Below are 17,502 nucleotides of genomic sequence, written 5' to 3' on the forward strand. Positions count from 1 at the left end.
GATTTCTGCTTGCATGGTGGGATCTCCCCCTGCACTCCCCAAATCTGCTCTAGGGGTTCCCCCAACCCTCTGGAGCAGATTTGGGGAGGTTGAAGGGTGTGCATAGGGGAGTAGAGGGATGAAAGTCCCATTGTGCAGAAATCTTAGTGTTGATGTTAGTTGGATACTACCCATATATATCTCCCAGCAGCAGCAGCAGCAGCAAAAAACAAAACAAAACAAAGCAGCAATGCTTCTGGGTTTTGTGACATTCAGACATTCAGAAGTATTCAAAATGTCTTAGACTGGCTAACAACTATAACACTGAGACTAAGAAAGCACAAAGGTCACCTTAATTTGTTATGGGGAGATATGGGAAGATGCGGTTGTCTTTGTGCTTTCTTAGTCTGTATATTTTTATATTTAGTGATGGGTAAGGCATTTTAAAGTTGTCTAATTGTGGGTGCAGTAGGGGGGGAGGGACTGAGAAGGCACCTTGTTAAGGCACATAGAACTCTCTGCATACACCTCATTACATGGTCCAACTCAATGCCTCTCTGTGTCATTAGCTGACTGATGTGAAAGATGCTCAAGTTCAAACAGGGACTGATAAAATCTGTGTGAATCAGATACCTAGGCAGTATACAACATAATTAAACCCTCCTTTGCAGAAGGAGTTTTATGAAAATGTCACTTAGGTATGTTCACAGGAACCTATGTAGAAACACGAATAAAGATTACTAATTTATTTTCATAAATTCTGTAGCAACAAGGGCTTCAATGCTCAGCCTACTCACATATTATATTACCTATTTTAATAAAGAAGATAGGATAACAGATGTTCTCTCCCCTGACTTTCCTTCACAGTGTCTCTTCCTGTTCTCTACTCTACACCTTAAAACACTTAGTAATAATATATATAAGTAATTAAGCTCCAAATCCTGATTCTGACAGTACCATAGGGACAGTAGATGTTTTTGATGTTTTGAAATGGCTACAGAGTTGATACATGCTCCCCTGTTGAGCCACCTCATGTACCTTTGCAATATTAACTTTGAACTTTCATCTTGATTTGGTGTGTGTGCCTGTACAGGACTGAATAGCAGATGTTACAGAGGAAAGGAAAATATTGCATACCGTTTAAATAAACGTACACCCTTGATCTCTTCTAGATAAGTGCCAGCTCACTGTTTATCACTCCTAGTTAAGGAGTCAAAACATTTATTTAAAGTCGTCCATTCGTGACTTCCTTAATGCCAGCAAGTAAGAAATATTATGTTGTTTTATTAATTATTATTGTACCCCATTATTCCTCCAAAGAGCTCGGTGCACCTGCTTTATTTTTCCCAAGTGATTCCCTGTCCTGGCTTCATATTGGGACAGATCTGCCTAGCTCTAGCAATAGACTTCCAGCCAGGGCTGACCCATCCTTGAGCCAAGGTGAGATGTTTGCATCAGTTGGCAGATGTTGAGGAGCGACGGATCAGTGACCCCCTTTCAGAACTCCTCCAGAATCCATTTGCCCATAAAGCTACTCACCACTGTTACGCTGGCTGGCTAGCTGCTTCTGTGGTGGTGGATGCAGTTGCCCCCAGCAGTCAACTAGCTGCCATTCCCAACCTAGGGGTCTAGGAGTACTGCCATCAGTTTGCAGCTGCAGGAAGTGGAGGCACTGTCCCTGAAGGGCTGGGTCACCTACACTGTGGTCTGAGGAACAGTCTTTCCTCCGAATGAGGTCTAGTGGGTGAGCTGGTCCTGGAATGCACCTGTTTAAGCAGTTAAACAGCTGCAAAAGTACAAGTGAGGCAAGCACCCTCTAGGGCTGCCTTGTCCACCATGCCAAGGAAGGACCCTATATTCCTCGCAGGAAGACATGGGCAAGGGGGTTACAGCGGGCCTTAGGAGTGTCTGTGGTTGACAGCAGCAGAGGAAGTCAGTCTATGGGAAGATACCTCAAGCCCCACAATGGGCTTTGTGATAAATGTGCAACATGGGCTTCCTTATCTCCCCAAAAGGCCTTGCCTGTCCTGGAAAGCTGGTTGGTTGACTTTTGTCCTTCACCTTCTTTGGGTCCCTTTATTTAAGCTCCTTCCATTTCTAGTATCGTAATATGGCAGAAATAGGGATTCATTAAACCCAAGTGACAGATGTCTTTTAGCCACTGTTTCCTATCATGGGTTCTAGTATCATTTTTTCCTGTTCACTCTGGAGTCCAGATATATAACTGGGACCTCAAAATGTTGTCTTGACCACTAACTCCCACTGCCCCTGGTAGATCAGTATCCTGGATTTATTATGTCTTTTCTTCCTACTTTCTGGTACCAACTGGATGCCACACCCAGTTGGCTCCTCCTGCCTGTGCAGGAGTGAGGGGGGGACAACAGGAGCTTGGAAATTATTAGTCCTTGGAATAAGAGCCTGTTACAAACTGCAAGGCTTCACTTGCCTCTTGCTCTCTTTGTTTAGAATAGGAGCAGCTGTTGTTTAACGTGCTAACCAGGGACTCAGCTATACAGCTGCAAATATAACGTTTAAAGTGTGTGTTAATTTCTCTGGTTGGCCAACCTTGAATATGTTTGTCTCCATCAGATACCCTCAGACCACTCTGTCTGCTCAGTGTAAATAGTAATACTTATGTTGGCCTTAGTACTACTGTATATTTAAAAAACTAAGTGGAAAGTCTTTGTCCTTAACTTGTATAGGCCTGATTTTATTCAGCTTAGAAGCACATTATACCATGATAATGAGACTATGATAGTTTGTGCTTACAAATGTCATAATGTCAGGTTACTTTTTGTGGCCTTTCGTGCACAAGGTCAACATGGCTATTTAAAAAATGCACCAGGGAAGGACTGGACTAATTAACTCATCCCACACAGACTTTGCTCAGCATCTTAAGACATTAAACATTATTAGTGACACTGGAAGGAGCATATGTTATGGGTCAGCTGCTGGCCTCTATCACTTGTACAAGTAAAGAAAAGTCACCTTAGAAATACATTTTTCTGCAATCAGTATTAACTTTTTTTCTAGTGTTTTCAGGTTCATTTCACAAGTGCAGATAGGCACATGACCTATTGATTGTAACAAACATCAGATGAATATTATGTCAGGGAAATGCTAGAGCCAGCAACCTATATAGAAGGCTAGGGGCTAATTAAGTAAGTTGGTGCGCAGTGCAAAAGATCTCAGGTGTTGTCAATGCACTCGGGGTCAAAGAAGCAGCCGCTGCTATTCCTTTGAAAATGAAAAAGGACAGCAGTCATTTGGATCTGTCTTTAGCATTTATGAGAACATATAGACACCAAATTGAGAAGCAGCACGTAATGGGTGGAAGGCATGTTTTTACCTCCTTACATCAAGTTTCACCATTGCATACCTTCCAAAATTTATCCGATGAAAATTATTATAATTATAATTATTTTATTGTTTATACCCCTCCCATCTGATTGGATTTCCCCAGCCACTCTGGGCGGTTTCCAAGATATATATATATATAAAACATAAGACATGAAACTTTTTTTAAAAAAAATTCCCTATACAGGGCTGTCTTCAGATGTCTTCTAAAAGATGTATAATAACTTATCTCCTTGGTTCGGGGGTTGCATAACACCATACCCTCCAACATTTCTCCAGGGAAAATAGGGACGTCCTAAGGAAAAGCGGGACATTCTGGGATCAAATCATAAACCGGGACAATGTCTGTAAATCTGGAACTCTCCTTGGAAAATAGGGACACTTGGAGGGTCTGCCATTAGGCGGTAAGCAGTCATCTTCCACTAGTTCTAGGATTCTCCTTCTGGTGGGTTGTGTCTTTTATCTGCACACACAAAGCTCCTCTGATTTCCCCTTTTCCCTACAGCCCTACACACCACATTATTCCAGTTTCCTCTCACACAGAAATGGATGGACTGTGAAGAGGTGACAAGTCCTTGTGGGGCCTTGCGCGCACACACACACACACACACATCCATGCAAAAAACACTTTATAGCTAGGCTTATTTAATCAATTTGTTAAATTCAGTGGGTGCAAGTTAAAGATACCTAAATCCAGTTGAAACTAATGGGACTCAACTGTGTTTAATTTTCATTTTCATTTGGAGAAGCATAATGTAAAATAATAATGACAGATGAGTGTGACTCAAAGGGAAAAATGCTAGGTGCAGCTTCTCAGCCATAATTTTTCTGCGTAGATTTGCGGTTTTCCAAAACTAGCCCATTTGCCTACCTGATGTTGGAAAAATAGTGGCCTACCTCATAGGATGGTTGCAAGGACAAATGTTATAAATATTGGAAACCTCTTTGTTTGTATAATGTATTATATAAATATTGCTACTTAAACACAGTTCTCATAATATTACCCAAATGGCATCCATGAGACTCCTACCTTGACATTTTCTCAGAGAGATTTGACAAAATTGTATTGAATAGGTCACAATTCATTTTGAGGAATTGTTGAAATTGCAACTGATCCCTAATTTCTTGACCTTTCATTCATCTTCCTAACAATATAACATGGTTCAGCTAAGATAAGCTGTTACTTTAGAGGATCTTGCTTTTGCATAGGAAGCTGGACTAGATGGGTTTATTATCCCTTAAAAATGTCAGTGTATTGTTGCCAGAATCAAATTTAAAACATTTTCCAGACAATTTGAGCAGGACTAAACAATGTCCCCAAATGGAATGAGAATCTGGTGTGAGCATAGTCCACTTTCAACTTCTTATGACTAGATATGACTTCTAGTAATAATGCTCAATGCCCGAGTTGGAAAAATAACTGCTCACAGTAGTAGGCTGCATGTAATTGCAAGGCACAGTCTTTACTTCTGTGGGGAAAACCCATTTTTTGTGTGAATTAATTTGGCCAGAGCTGGCCCAAGACATTTTGGCACCTAAGGTGAACCACAACATGGCGACCCTCTCCAGGGAAGGAGGGGTGAGTGAATATCTCTATCAAGGACAAGGGGGGAAGTGGGAATCAAAGGCTGTCATGGGGAAGAAAAGGACCTGCTCTGAATCATACCAGGTGAATGCAGAGACCAGGAGACTCTAGAGGGTAGCCCCTGACATTTCTTCCCTAGGAGTGCGGAGAGACCTGCAGTGCCTCCTGTTCACTGAGCAGCTGCTGTAGCAGTGAATTAGGGGCAGGCTGGCAAGGAGGAGGCAGATCCAGCCTCCGAAGAGCATGCCATAGCTGTTGTGGCCACAGTGGCAGAAGCAGCAGTGGGCAATGTGTTCCTTGGAGGCCAGATCTGCTGCCCCTTGCCTCATGGGTGGGCTGGCCTGGCTTCTGGCAATACCCTGTCCCATGGTTCTACCTAGGGTAGCAGTTTCTTCGTGCAAATATTGTGGAGCATCTCTGATTGGCATTTAATGTCAGAGAGGAGCCCTTGCACTGTGAATCTTTGTTTCTCCATTCAGTGTTTTCATTTGTCATCAAAACACATGGTAATTGTCTGCCTCTTCTCTACACGGGGCCCTCCTTCCCCATCAAACATGCATGATGGCCTGCTTAAAAAACAACAACAACAGAACAGAATGTGATAAAGAAAAAAAACTTTGTCACAAATCGTACTGTGTTTTTGTGTGATTTGAAATGTTGCAATACTAACTTCCCAAATCCTTACACTTCACAAAATTTAATTTGTAAGCATGCACACAAACCTGCTCCTGTGACTCACAGTTAACTGTTGGCTCCTGATTCACAGAACGCCCCTGATAGCTGCCGGAGTGATTGGAGGACTCTTCATCATCGTCATTCTGGGCTTGACGTTTGCAGTTTATGTGAGGCGCAAGAGCATCAAAAAAAAGAGGGCTTTGCGAAGGTTCTTGGAGACTGAGGTGAAGAGTTTTTCTTTCTTCCTCAAAGAAGCACTAGATACATACAAAGACATTTCTGTCCAGCTTTGTCCAAATTGTTTTTATTCTCCTATAAAGAGTTGTTCATGAAATTTTTCCCATCCAAATATGTCTACTGATAATGGGGTACTATTATGTTGACTATGTAGAATTAGTGTGTGTGTGTATGTGTGGGTGTACTCCCTCCACAATTGTCCCAAACAGGTTGCTGAACTTTTAATGAAACCCTCTCTCCAATTGTACCTAAACACTTGGGGCCCTCTTCAAATTTGGCCCCCAGTTAGTACTGAGTTCCTGAATGCCTTTTTCTAGAAGAGTATGATTCACAGCATTTCCCCCAGTATGAGTTTCTCCCCCACTACCTTAAATTAGTTTGAGATTAAACCATGTATTATCCTTACCCATTTTCCACAAAAAAATATTTATTTTTGAGGACGGTTATCATTGGGTATCCATGATGATAGGTCTTGAAATGGGTTGCAATCAAGAGTGCTCATCTCAAAATTTCAGGACTGTGAAGCTGAAGAAGACCAGATAAATTTAATTTGGGGGGAAATTGACTCCATATGTTTGTCCACTGCATGAGAGTATGAGAAAATGTTGCCAGCTGCTGCTTGTCTTGTCACTGCATCTCTGTGGTGGAAAAAGTTGCACCTGGTGAATCCATGTTTTATGCGACCCTTAAAAGTGCAGATTGCCAGCCCTAGTTGGTGGGAGCTGGAGAAGAGGTTGCTGAAGCTATCTGAAAGCTTTTTTGTTTAATGATGGGCTGTGAATAAAAGTTTTCTTCCTAAGGCCCCCTGACATTTAAGGTGTGCTGGCTCCCAAGATGCATTGCTCTTGCTTAGAAACTCCCTCTTTCAGTCCAAGCTCAAAACATGCAGTTGGCTATTTTAAGCCGTTTAACAAGTTTTTCAGAGTGTATAGGACTATGCTGTATATGAGCAAAACACTGCCAACATGATTTGATTCTGCTTTATCTGAACTGCTGGCCTTTAGAAATCCAGCTTTACTTTGCAGTTACAAGTGGAACAGAAATCTATTTCTTCTCAGCAGTGTTAGGCTTAGATGAAGACAAGCCTTAATTTCATAGCAGATCAGTGTAAAGCAAATTCCTTGATGAAGTTGTAATTCTATTGTTTTCTCTCACTTAAAATTAATTAATTGATCCACCCTTGATTTGACTGGTTTATAACCATGCCATCAGTAACCAGTTCAGAAGAAACTGGTCTTGCTGTTTTATTTTTAAAGAAATCATATTGTTTGGCTTTTATGCATTCTAATTTTGAAATGGCTTTAAGGATGCCCTATGTGTTATTTTGAATGAATAGGAGAGAATATCCCTCTGTGTTTAATATTCCTCTATAACCCTAGAAGCACTCAGTTTGGTTATAGTGCCACACTCTCAAACCTTTAACATTTGGCATCTGATTTCTAGAGGCTGTCTGCCAGCTGAGCAAGGTATTTTGGCTCCGCTGCTCTCGCCTTAAGGGCCGTTTTCTTTGCTTGCTTTGCTACACGAAGCAAGTGTTGTAGGAAATACTAATGATGCAGCGATCATTTTGCAACATCCTAGATTGTGCTAAGGCTTCAGATTCTCTCCACTGTGCAACTGATTATACAATATAAGGAGAATGGATGATCTCATCTATTATAGTTATCTGTGCACACATATTTTGAGTCAAATTTTGATGCCTGAAAAATGGGATTAGTTTGGACACAGTGAAAATTAACTGGATAAAATACTTGGAAGTCATTATCAAACAACTTTTGCCAACCTGGTGCCTTCTAGATATTTTGCACTACAACCAGCTCCAGGTACCCCAGGCAGCACAGCTGTCACAGCTAGCGCTGGTGGCAGTGGCAGTGAAGGGTAGCACACTGCATCGTCTTTCAGTTAACATTATTAAAATCTTGCTGAATAATACAATAGTACAAGCAGGGCTTTTTTCAACCGGAACTCACTGGAACTCATTTATGGCCCCTCTCAGGTGGGCACCATTGCCATTTTAAGAGAACGAGGGAGGCCTTCATGGTGAGTTTCAGCACTTACTTTTCTAGAAGAAAGAGCACTGAATACAAGTGTGAGGAGAGACATAAGAGGCACCTTGAAGCATTTTTTGTTGTTAAAATCAGAGACTTTTGAAAGCTCCACTTTTGTAAACAGGGATGTAAAGAAATAAGGGGACAGATTTCCTTTCATAAAAAAAAAGGAAAGGAATGGAAAAAAACAAATCAGATACCTTTATGGAGGCTAAAACTGTCAATGACTTCTAGTTATGATGGCTTTACATTGCTTCCAGTAGACTGGAATCCAACGGGATCGAGCCCCCCCAGGTAAGTGGGCACAATATTGCAGCATCATAACTTCAAAATTTGGAGATGTCGTCAGATGTGTAGAACATCTTAAGTATCCAAAATATAAGATGGCCAATAGGGTTTTAAACTTGCATATTTAACTAGTTCTTTTAAATATATTTATATGTCCTTAATATGATAGCAAATAATAACAAGAATTAATTAGATGAGTAGGAGTATATTTGGATACTGTAACTACTATATTTTTAATCAGAATTTGTACATATAATGTATAACGTCCTCTTCCTTACACCTATTTTTAGTGTTTGGCATACATCTGGCTGCTTGAAAGTTAATTAAGGGAAGCAGAGTGTAAAAATTATGGTGTCAGGCTTATGTCTATGGCTTTGTTCTTTGCTATTTGTTTTTGTTCTAGATTAATAAAGTAATTCCCAGTTCCCGATAATTTTTGCCTGCGCAGTGTAGTCTATATACAACTAATTAAGTAGTCCGCAATGTTCACAGAGGCATGATAATGGTGCTCAAATGGCAATGCACAGAGCACTTAGCCTTGCAAACAGACACTTTGAAACACTGCAGTGGTTTCAACCCAATTTGAACAAGAGTAGCCCTTAATTATTTTTCCTTATCCTGAAAGAAGACAGGCTATTTGTCAGTGTTTAGAGGCTAGTCTTTTCCCATTTATTTTTACAGAAATATATATTTCCAATCAAAAGCGCACTGTATAGTTCTAATCAATTGACGATCTTCTGACTGAATTCCATTCACATGGTTTGTTGGATTACAACTCATAGCACATGGAAGAGCATTTGTGGGGGCATGTGCATTAAATTAGGGTCTCCAGCACGATGTAATTGTGAAAAATAATCCAACCTCCCCCCAAATCCTCTTTCTTTTGAAAAAAGCTTGGAGTGAACATTACCTTTAAAGCAGGCTAAAGGGAGGTGGATCAATTAAATATTAAGGTGCTGACTGTTTATAATGGCTTTCTGTTTATGTTCTTGGGCACCTTTGCCAACTTCATGTCCTCCAGATGTTTTGGACTACAGCCAGCCCCAGGTGCTGATGAAAGTTGTAGCCCAAAACATCTGGAGGGGCCCAGGTCGATGGCTGTTGCTATTGGTTTTTTATTGTTTTCTTTGAGTAATTACAATTACAATTATAATTTGAAGCTTCCTTAGGGGCATTTTTTAAGACTGAAAGGTGGGGTATGTGTGGTTTTATAAATAAATAAATAAATAAATAAATAAATAAATACATAAATATATCCGGAACATAACATTTTGAATAGCACATGATGTCATACTGACAAATACCGTGTTTCACCTACCTTTTATCTATGGATGACGACAACACTTACCACTTACCGGTACTTGATGGTGATAAAAAGAAAGAAACTAGCTAAATTTCTTAGAGCATTCTGGGCAGAGTACTCAGGTAGCTAAATGTTTCCAAGGCCTTAATCTTACCTGTACATTGAAATGCTTATTCATTTGAGCAGTCTTAATAAACACAATCTCTTGTAATCCTTGCAGAGATAAGTATCAGGATAACACCAAGTTGGAATGGGAACCTACAGTTTATTTGATGGATTGACGTATTTTAAAACAATATTTTATGTAATCTGTCATGATGGGTATTTTGATAGAAGCACATGCTCCGCCATAACACCAAGTGACACCTGAGATTGCATTTAAGTTTGAGAATGCAGAGTTCTTCCACACCAGTGGGTCTGCTGCAGCCTGAGATGGCCTAAGCCTGGCAGATGGGGGGAAACAAGCCCTTAAAATAGTATTTGAGTTACATTGACTTTTTTGTTGCCTTAATTTGTGCTGGATTGCCAGCTCATGTGGCCAGCCCAAGCCCTCCCACTCCCACAGAACACTGGGGGGGGGGGCAGGCTCAGCTGGAAATCTGCTGGATCCTAACTCCACTCATCTTGGTGGTCTGGCTTTAGGACTGAACCCTAATTTATCCCAGTTACAGATAGGTAGCCGTGTTGGTCTGCCATAGCCAAAATAAAAAAATTTCCTTCCAGTAGCACCTTAAAGACCAACTAAGTTAGTTCTTGGTATGAGCTTTCGTGTGCATGCACACTTCTTCAGATACTAATTTATCCCGTCCTTCTTTCCTTCCCTTTCTTTTTTGAAGTGTCGGTTAATGTAGGATGCATGTACACAATGGAAGATTTGCCATTGAATGTCATGGGGTGTAGATTATGTCTCAGATTATTGCAGGGATCTGGCTTTAAAAACAAGCAAACTAAACACTAAGCACAATTCATAGCAGCCAAGGTCCCTTTGTCCTCCCCCCCTAAAATATTTTAGGGAGTCGTTCCCCCCCAAAAAACAAAAGTTGATGGGCGTTTCCATTCAAATGATGTGTGTGCACCATGACGTGTGATTATGTGGGGTGCAGATTACCCCCCCCCCCAAATATTTTATTCAAGTTGGTACCCTGGCGCACTTCTATACATGTCTAGTCAGAAGTCCCACTGAGTTCCATGAGACTTACTGCCAGGCTAGTATGTATACGGTTGCAGCCTGAGTTCAGTTAAATCCTGTGGTTCAGATAACATTGTGATATATATCACAATTAAAATTGATGTTCAAGAACATCACTGTACATTTTGTGAAGTCTTACATTCAAGTTCTGTCTCTCTCATCACTATCAATCCAGCTTGAATTAACAAACTATCAAATCCATTTATTCAGTGGAAAACATAAACACATGCTTCTGTCTCTACTATTTGGCATAGTGCATTTATCATTGGTTGGGTCATGCCAAACACAAAACATTGATGATTCAGTGCCCATCATGAGAAGGCAGAACGCAAAAGCATTTTGTGATTCCACAAAATTCTCCAGTACAGTGGTACCTCGGGTTACATACGCTTCAGGTTACATACACTTCAGGTTACAGACTCCACTAACCCAGAAATAGTGCTTCAGGTTAAGAACTTTGCTTCAGGATGAGAACAGAAATTGTGCATCGGCGGCGGGGCAGCAGCAGGAGGCCCCATTAGCTAAAGTGGTGCTTCAGGTTAAGAACAGTTTCAGGTTAAGTATGGACCTCCGGAATGAATTAAGTACTTAACCCAAGGTACCACTGTATAGCATATTTTTAACTGTTGCTTTTATTTATAGTGTCATTTTTTAAAAAAACAAAACAAAACAAAACACAACACAACTTGTATTTAACTTTTCTTAACATTGTTAATGAATACTTTATAGTCTTTGGAAACCTCTTAAAGGTTTTATTAATAATTAAGAGGGAAACCTATTATGTTAAATAATTAAAAACTACAATGGAAACTTGATTTTAAGGAACAAATCATTGAAATTAGCATAGGGACTTGTCATTTTTCACTGTTTCCCACTTTTGTATCCAGCATTCACTAAACACTAGTTTCATTTTGCAGCTGGTGGAACCCTTGACCCCTAGTGGCACAGCCCCCAACCAGGCACAGCTCCGCATTCTGAAAGAAACAGAGCTAAAACGTGTCAAAGTCCTTGGATCTGGGGCCTTTGGAACTGTGTATAAGGTATGTGCCTTTGATGGACTTAGTTCATCTACTATGTGTATCTGGTGAAACCTTCAGCCTATCAGGGCAACAGGATAGTAGTGTGTTCAAGGGGTTCCTGAAATATGAAGATAAAATGCCTTTTGATTATACATGCAACTTAGAACTCAGTGCCCAGATCCTGTGTTCAACTGCTGTGTTCAGTTCTCAGAATTGGGCTGCTCAGTATTCTGCAAGGTATTTCAGTTAGAAAATGTAAATTGGACTCAAAGGATCATTTACCTCAAAGTACTAAGATCAACTTAGGCGTGTGGCAAATAACAAGGTTCAGTTGATTTCTTTTTGACAAATGCTTTGTAAGTAGCTAATTTGGAGTTACGCTTTTCTTCACTTTTTCAACATCTTAGGGTGTTTGGGTTCCTGAGGGAGAGAGTGTGAAGATTCCTGTGGCCATTAAAATCCTGAATGAGACAACTGGCCCCAAAGCCAATGTGGAGTTCATGGATGTAAGTAATGGATACCCTGTTCCAGCGTTGCATGTTCACACACATTATTTGTGGTTTAGCTTCACAATGGCAACTACTTCTTCCAATTAACACACTCTTATGATGCCCAGAGAGAATTGCCCTGGAAGAACCAAACTTGCATGGATTTGGTGGCCAAACTCACTCAGTAGGCACCGAGCGTCCACCTAAATATGGTACCAACTCAGTGTTCCTCAAGCTCACTGAACTCTGGCCCACTTTGTTGCTTTATCTTTCGAACTCTGAAACAACACAGTGACAAGTGTGTGTTGCATAGATGAGCAGCAAAGAACCCTACACACAGTCCAGTACATACAGGCTGCTCCTGCATATGAGGATCTGTGGGCTGGGGGATGAATCCCTGTAGAAGAGGAATGGAATCTGCTACTCTTAATCGATTAGGAATTGTGCTAACCCTTTGCCAATCACCTAGAGATCTACCAGCAGATCTCGGTCTGCCTTCTGCCCGCTCTCAGCGTGAACTGCAGCAGCCGTACTGCAGTCCACACCATCTAGAATACCATATTCCTCAGGACTATTGTGTACTGGGAGTATGTGGGTCACCTTTTTTACAAGGTGGCTTTTGTGGGACAAGAATGTTTGCTTTAGGGGATTGTGGTAGGGGCAGCGTTTAAAAGCAAATCACTTGATAAAACTACATTTAGACAACTTTGGGGGATGTTCTTCAAATTTTATTGGCTACCTGAGATAGAATTAATTGTATGCTGCAATATTTCTCAAGTTCTGTGATGGCAGCTGGAAGGGAGTTACGATGTATTGGGAGTAGACAGGGGGATACAATCCTGAAACAGGCATGCCTTCCTTCCACACAAGTGAGGACATGGGTAGATTGAATATTATCTGGTAAAAAATTCTTTCATGATTCACATTTGATTTGGGGTGGGGTGGGGTAGTCTGCATCCCAGCATGACTGGAAAGAGTTGATGCTTTGTCCTTGAATGCTGTTTTTGAAGGGAATCAGCAATAACTTGTTCTCTGCTGTGGCTGGCTTTGTGCTAATCTCTTCTCTCTCAGCTTCAGTGTTCCTCTCCTGTAAGCTATTGGTTTAAATTAACTGGTTGCCCTTCATTTGTTCAGCTGACCAGTTTGAGAGTTTTGTGTTGCAACCTCTGATCTGTAGTAACATAGATGTGGATTTGCACTTGTATATGCAGTTCATCATAGTGTATGGCCTGGTGGTTGCAGGAGGTAATTGGCGCCACCATTTTGCATCTGTCTCTGCCTTCTACTAGTTTGCATTTGATGCTGATTGGTGGATTTCAGGTTACAAGGGGGAAAACAACCCAGAATATCTTGCAGACCTATAGATCACAATAAAACACCTGGATCTTTCTTGGCAGGGGATTTGCTCCATCTCCTTGATCATTTTGGTTGCCCTTTTCTGAACCTTTCTCAGCCCTGTGATACAAGCTCTGGATCTTTACCCTTGCAACTGATAAGATGACATTTCTCTTTGACATGTGGAATTAGTAAAACAATATGTGTTGTTGCAAATGTTTTATTCTGATTCGTATGCACAGATGCCTATTTTACTTTAGCCCATTAGAGCGACAACACAAAAGACATGCAAGAGTGAATGCCTGTTATTCCGCAGAAGACAAAGAGATTAGCAGTAGGAGCCATTGCTTTTTGTTTAATCTTTTAATGGTGGCAGAAAGAAAATGAAACCAAGGAGTGCTTTGTGACCAGTTGGGCCCCTTTTAAATGCTGTACGGCTAAAGGAGAATAGGCCGTGGCAATTTGGCAACTGGGCTGTCATTTCAGTACCCTTGAAAACTTTCTAATGTATCCATAATGACTATAATGACATAATGCATCATGCTAGTACATGATGTGGGCAGCCCCCTCCTATATTTCTCTCAACAGGGGACATTGAATTCAGTAGCAAAGAAAAATCCCTATGTTTGAATGGTACCTTTCCCCCTAGCACAGCAAATACTATTTCTCATATGTCTCACTCAAAAGTTATTTCAGTCCTCATCTTTCCTTTGTGTTCCATTCTTTTTTTTTTACAAAGATCTCTTGTAACAGATAGCTAAAGGCATCCAAAAAATCCATAATTTGGTTCACGATTAAATTAAAACTAGAGTAACTGCTGTAAAGGCTTGCCTTCATTCAGCTTATGTTCTTGAATTAATTAATTTTATAATGAATGATTTTAGAGTGTTGTTTGTGCTGTACTTTTGTACTGTTTTATTGTTGTTAGCCACCCTGAGCCCGGCTTCGGCTGGGGAGGGCGGGATATAAATAAAATTTATTATTATTATTATTCAATGCATTTCATAATTGCATCGTATTACCATTATTAGTTGCATCATTCCTCTGAGGTTGTAAATTCTGAGGTTGGCTTCACCTGAAAGGCTTCACCTGAATACCTTAGAGCTTAGCTATCTAGCACCTCAGTTTTAGAAAAAGTCCTTTTTCAATGCAACTGAGGTTTTATAAAGAACTCAGCAAAGATTTAGCAGTGGGGCATTGCAAGAACTGTCAAAATAAGGTATCTAGAAAATGGGGTTACTAGAGCAAAACAAAGCGGGTGGAATTCAGAGTAGCACTCAGCAGATTACCTATCAATGCAAGCATTTATGTTTGCCTGGTGGAATGATCTCCTCCTTCCTTCTCCTTTATGTTTTTCTGGGGGTTCTCCCATCACACCAGAGCTGATTGGAGACATGGGGGGGGGGAGAGGGGAGCCCCATTGTGTGAGGGGGACTTGCAGCACTGGCTCGTGCTAGCACAGCTTATTAGTTGAAGCTGGTCCAGTGTTTACAACATACTTCTACTCTGCAATTGTCTTCCACAGAATCTGTTTTACGAATGCAGATTTAGAAAGGAGGTGAGATCTGTTGCAATATGCTTTGCTTTGCTTTAATTAGTTTGGCTAACCTTTGTTGGTTATATGATTGTTTAGTGAAATAATGAGAAAGAGAGAAAAACCAATGTCAGGAAATCATAGCTTAAAATGGGGGAGGGCCCTTAAGCAGTGACCTCAAATTGTGAGTGTCTGCAACTCTGCTAGCTGAACATCCATGGTTTTGTATCTGGTATATAATGGAGCAATCTTTCTACCCTTGCAGTGCATGCCCTTGAGGTTGCTCTGGTTTATAGCCTCCATGATGGGTGATGCAGATAAGGGAACCTAAAAAACTTGCAGACTTGGGAAGCAGTGGGTGGAATGTGAATGTCATTCACCTTACAGACATCAAGGTATAAAGCACCATAGTGTTGTGTCTGTGAAAGAAAAGGCAGGTACTAAGAGACCCACCAATTGGCTGTGTGGGAACTTTTCAAAACAACATTAATTTCTGTGCTCTGTGAAGTCTCCCAGCCCTCCTCCCTTCTCCTAATACATTGTAAGTCAATTGACTTGGAGATGTCATGAATTTCTAACCAGCCATGAGGCTGTTGCCAAAAGCCAATAGCTTATCATCAAAGCAGAGATATCCTACATGCCATGAAGTGCACTCCTGATTAGAAAGTAAAATAAACTATCCAGGATACTAGTAGAGAAGGAAATCAATGAAGTCTGACACATCTCATCAGGCAAAAAGAAAAGAAACAGTCTTGCATTTCTAAAAGGCGATGTTGCACAAGCTGTAATTTTATCCAGGGTTTTGATCCACTTACAAGTTTAATCTAACCTCTGTGCACTTAAATGTTTCATTATCTCTTCGAAAATAATTAGGGGTTGCAAGCAGAAGTCTGTATATGTAGAGTTCCTTGGGAGTCCCCAAGCTCATTGAGGTGAAGACAGCTTGACTGATGCTTGTCAGCCAATATTGGGCCAGGAGCTAATAATAGAAGGCACTTCTGCTTAGCTAGGTGAGAAAGTTAGCTTGGGAAAAATTAAACTGAAGGTTTTTGGATTTATGATTTGAAATAAATTTCCCATTCTCATTTGTTTCCTGGTAAGAGCCTGCAAAGGGAGTTGGTCTCTTTTATGGTTTTATAATTAAGATCGAGGGGATTCTTGACTTCCTCCAGACGTATTGTGGCTCACCAATATCCCTAGAAATAGCTTTTCATGTCCAAGGAGAGTGTTTTGTTTAGTGATGCATAAAGATAATAAATAATACTGACCAGTGCTCTTGCAGCTGCCACTCCTGCCAAGCATGCAGGAAATAAATTAAGTTAGCTCAAAGGGGGTTTGATGGATAAAGTGATTGCAGAGGAAAAAGAGAGAAAACTAGGCTTGGCTTGGCTTGATGAATGCAGGCATCAGATTTCTCCCCACCCCCACCCCCAAGTACAGAAAAATAACAGACATGTTTTATTTTGTAAGGCCTTTAAGACCATGATGGTTAGAACTCTGTGATCAGTATGCAAAAGTTTCAATAAGACTACTCGCTATGTTGACAAGATTAGCCAAAAACACTTGCCAGACTTTGTCTTCTATGCGCTAAGAGCACACCAGGTGTGTGCAGCGATAAGAGGCTTTTCCAGAGTGGCTTCTCCACTGTGAAACAACTAATTTCTCCTAGGGACATGTTGGTGTCATCCTGAACATTTTCAGAGGGGTTCCATAAAGAATGAGGACCTCATTTTGCAACTGGTAGGAAGTGGCCTGATTCTGTTTGGTCGGTTTAATCTCAAACCCTCGGGCAAACCTAGGGGCACGGATCTCTTACAGGAGCAGTTACTTACCTTGGGAGTTCAGCTTGCAGATTTTCCCCAGGTTGTTGATACAGTTGTGACTTCCAGGCAGAAAAGGTCACTGTGAGTGCAATGGAAATTTTCGTCCTTTCTGGAGATGCTAGGCTTGAGGATGTTCCTAAAAGCTAAATATGTGATGTAGCAATGCCTTGGAGCAATCAGCCTCTAGGAAACCAGAAACCTGATTACTAGTGAAAGTTACCTGCTTTTAGATATTTTGCAGGAAGACAAGGAAATGTTCAAGGCAGTGTTCTTTTTTCTGCTTTAACTATATTTAACCCAGGTAAGCTATTCTTCCCACAAAAGAATAAAAACAGAAGTCCTGCATTCAGTTTATAAAGTGGGGAATATGATAAATGCCTTTCACAACATGCATGGTGTAGAGAAGGAGAATATCCCCACCACCACCTTGCAACACGAAAATCTAGACCACCCAAAAACACTAAAACCCAGACCGATTCAAGAAGACTTAGGACAGACAAAAGAAAGTATTTCATTGCCCAGAGCATAGGTAAACTTTGGAATTTGCTACCACAAGATACAGTGATGGTTAAGCCAAATTCGTGGATGATGAGGCTAGCAATGTTTCATAGTCATTATCTATTAGAATGTAGCAGAGGGTGG

At 40.8% G+C, this 17,502-nt stretch overlaps 1 protein-coding gene across 2 annotated transcripts in view; it reads left to right on the plus strand.

The window, feature by feature from the left end:
- Positions 1-17,502, plus strand: part of ERBB4 (erb-b2 receptor tyrosine kinase 4) — a 796,937-nt gene that overhangs the window by 659,808 nt on the left and 119,627 nt on the right. For both annotated transcript variants that reach the window (XM_083472043.1, XM_083472044.1), the window contains 3 exons: positions 5,688-5,820; positions 11,579-11,701; positions 12,088-12,186. In XM_083472043.1, the coding sequence (XP_083328169.1) occupies positions 5,688-5,820; positions 11,579-11,701; positions 12,088-12,186 (355 nt within the window). The remainder of the gene's footprint in view (positions 1-5,687; positions 5,821-11,578; positions 11,702-12,087; positions 12,187-17,502) is intronic.

This window comes from Podarcis liolepis, assembly GCF_965112155.1.
Source record: "Podarcis liolepis genome assembly, chromosome: 1".
In the NCBI taxonomy this organism is placed as follows: domain Eukaryota; kingdom Metazoa; phylum Chordata; class Lepidosauria; order Squamata; family Lacertidae; genus Podarcis; species Podarcis liolepis.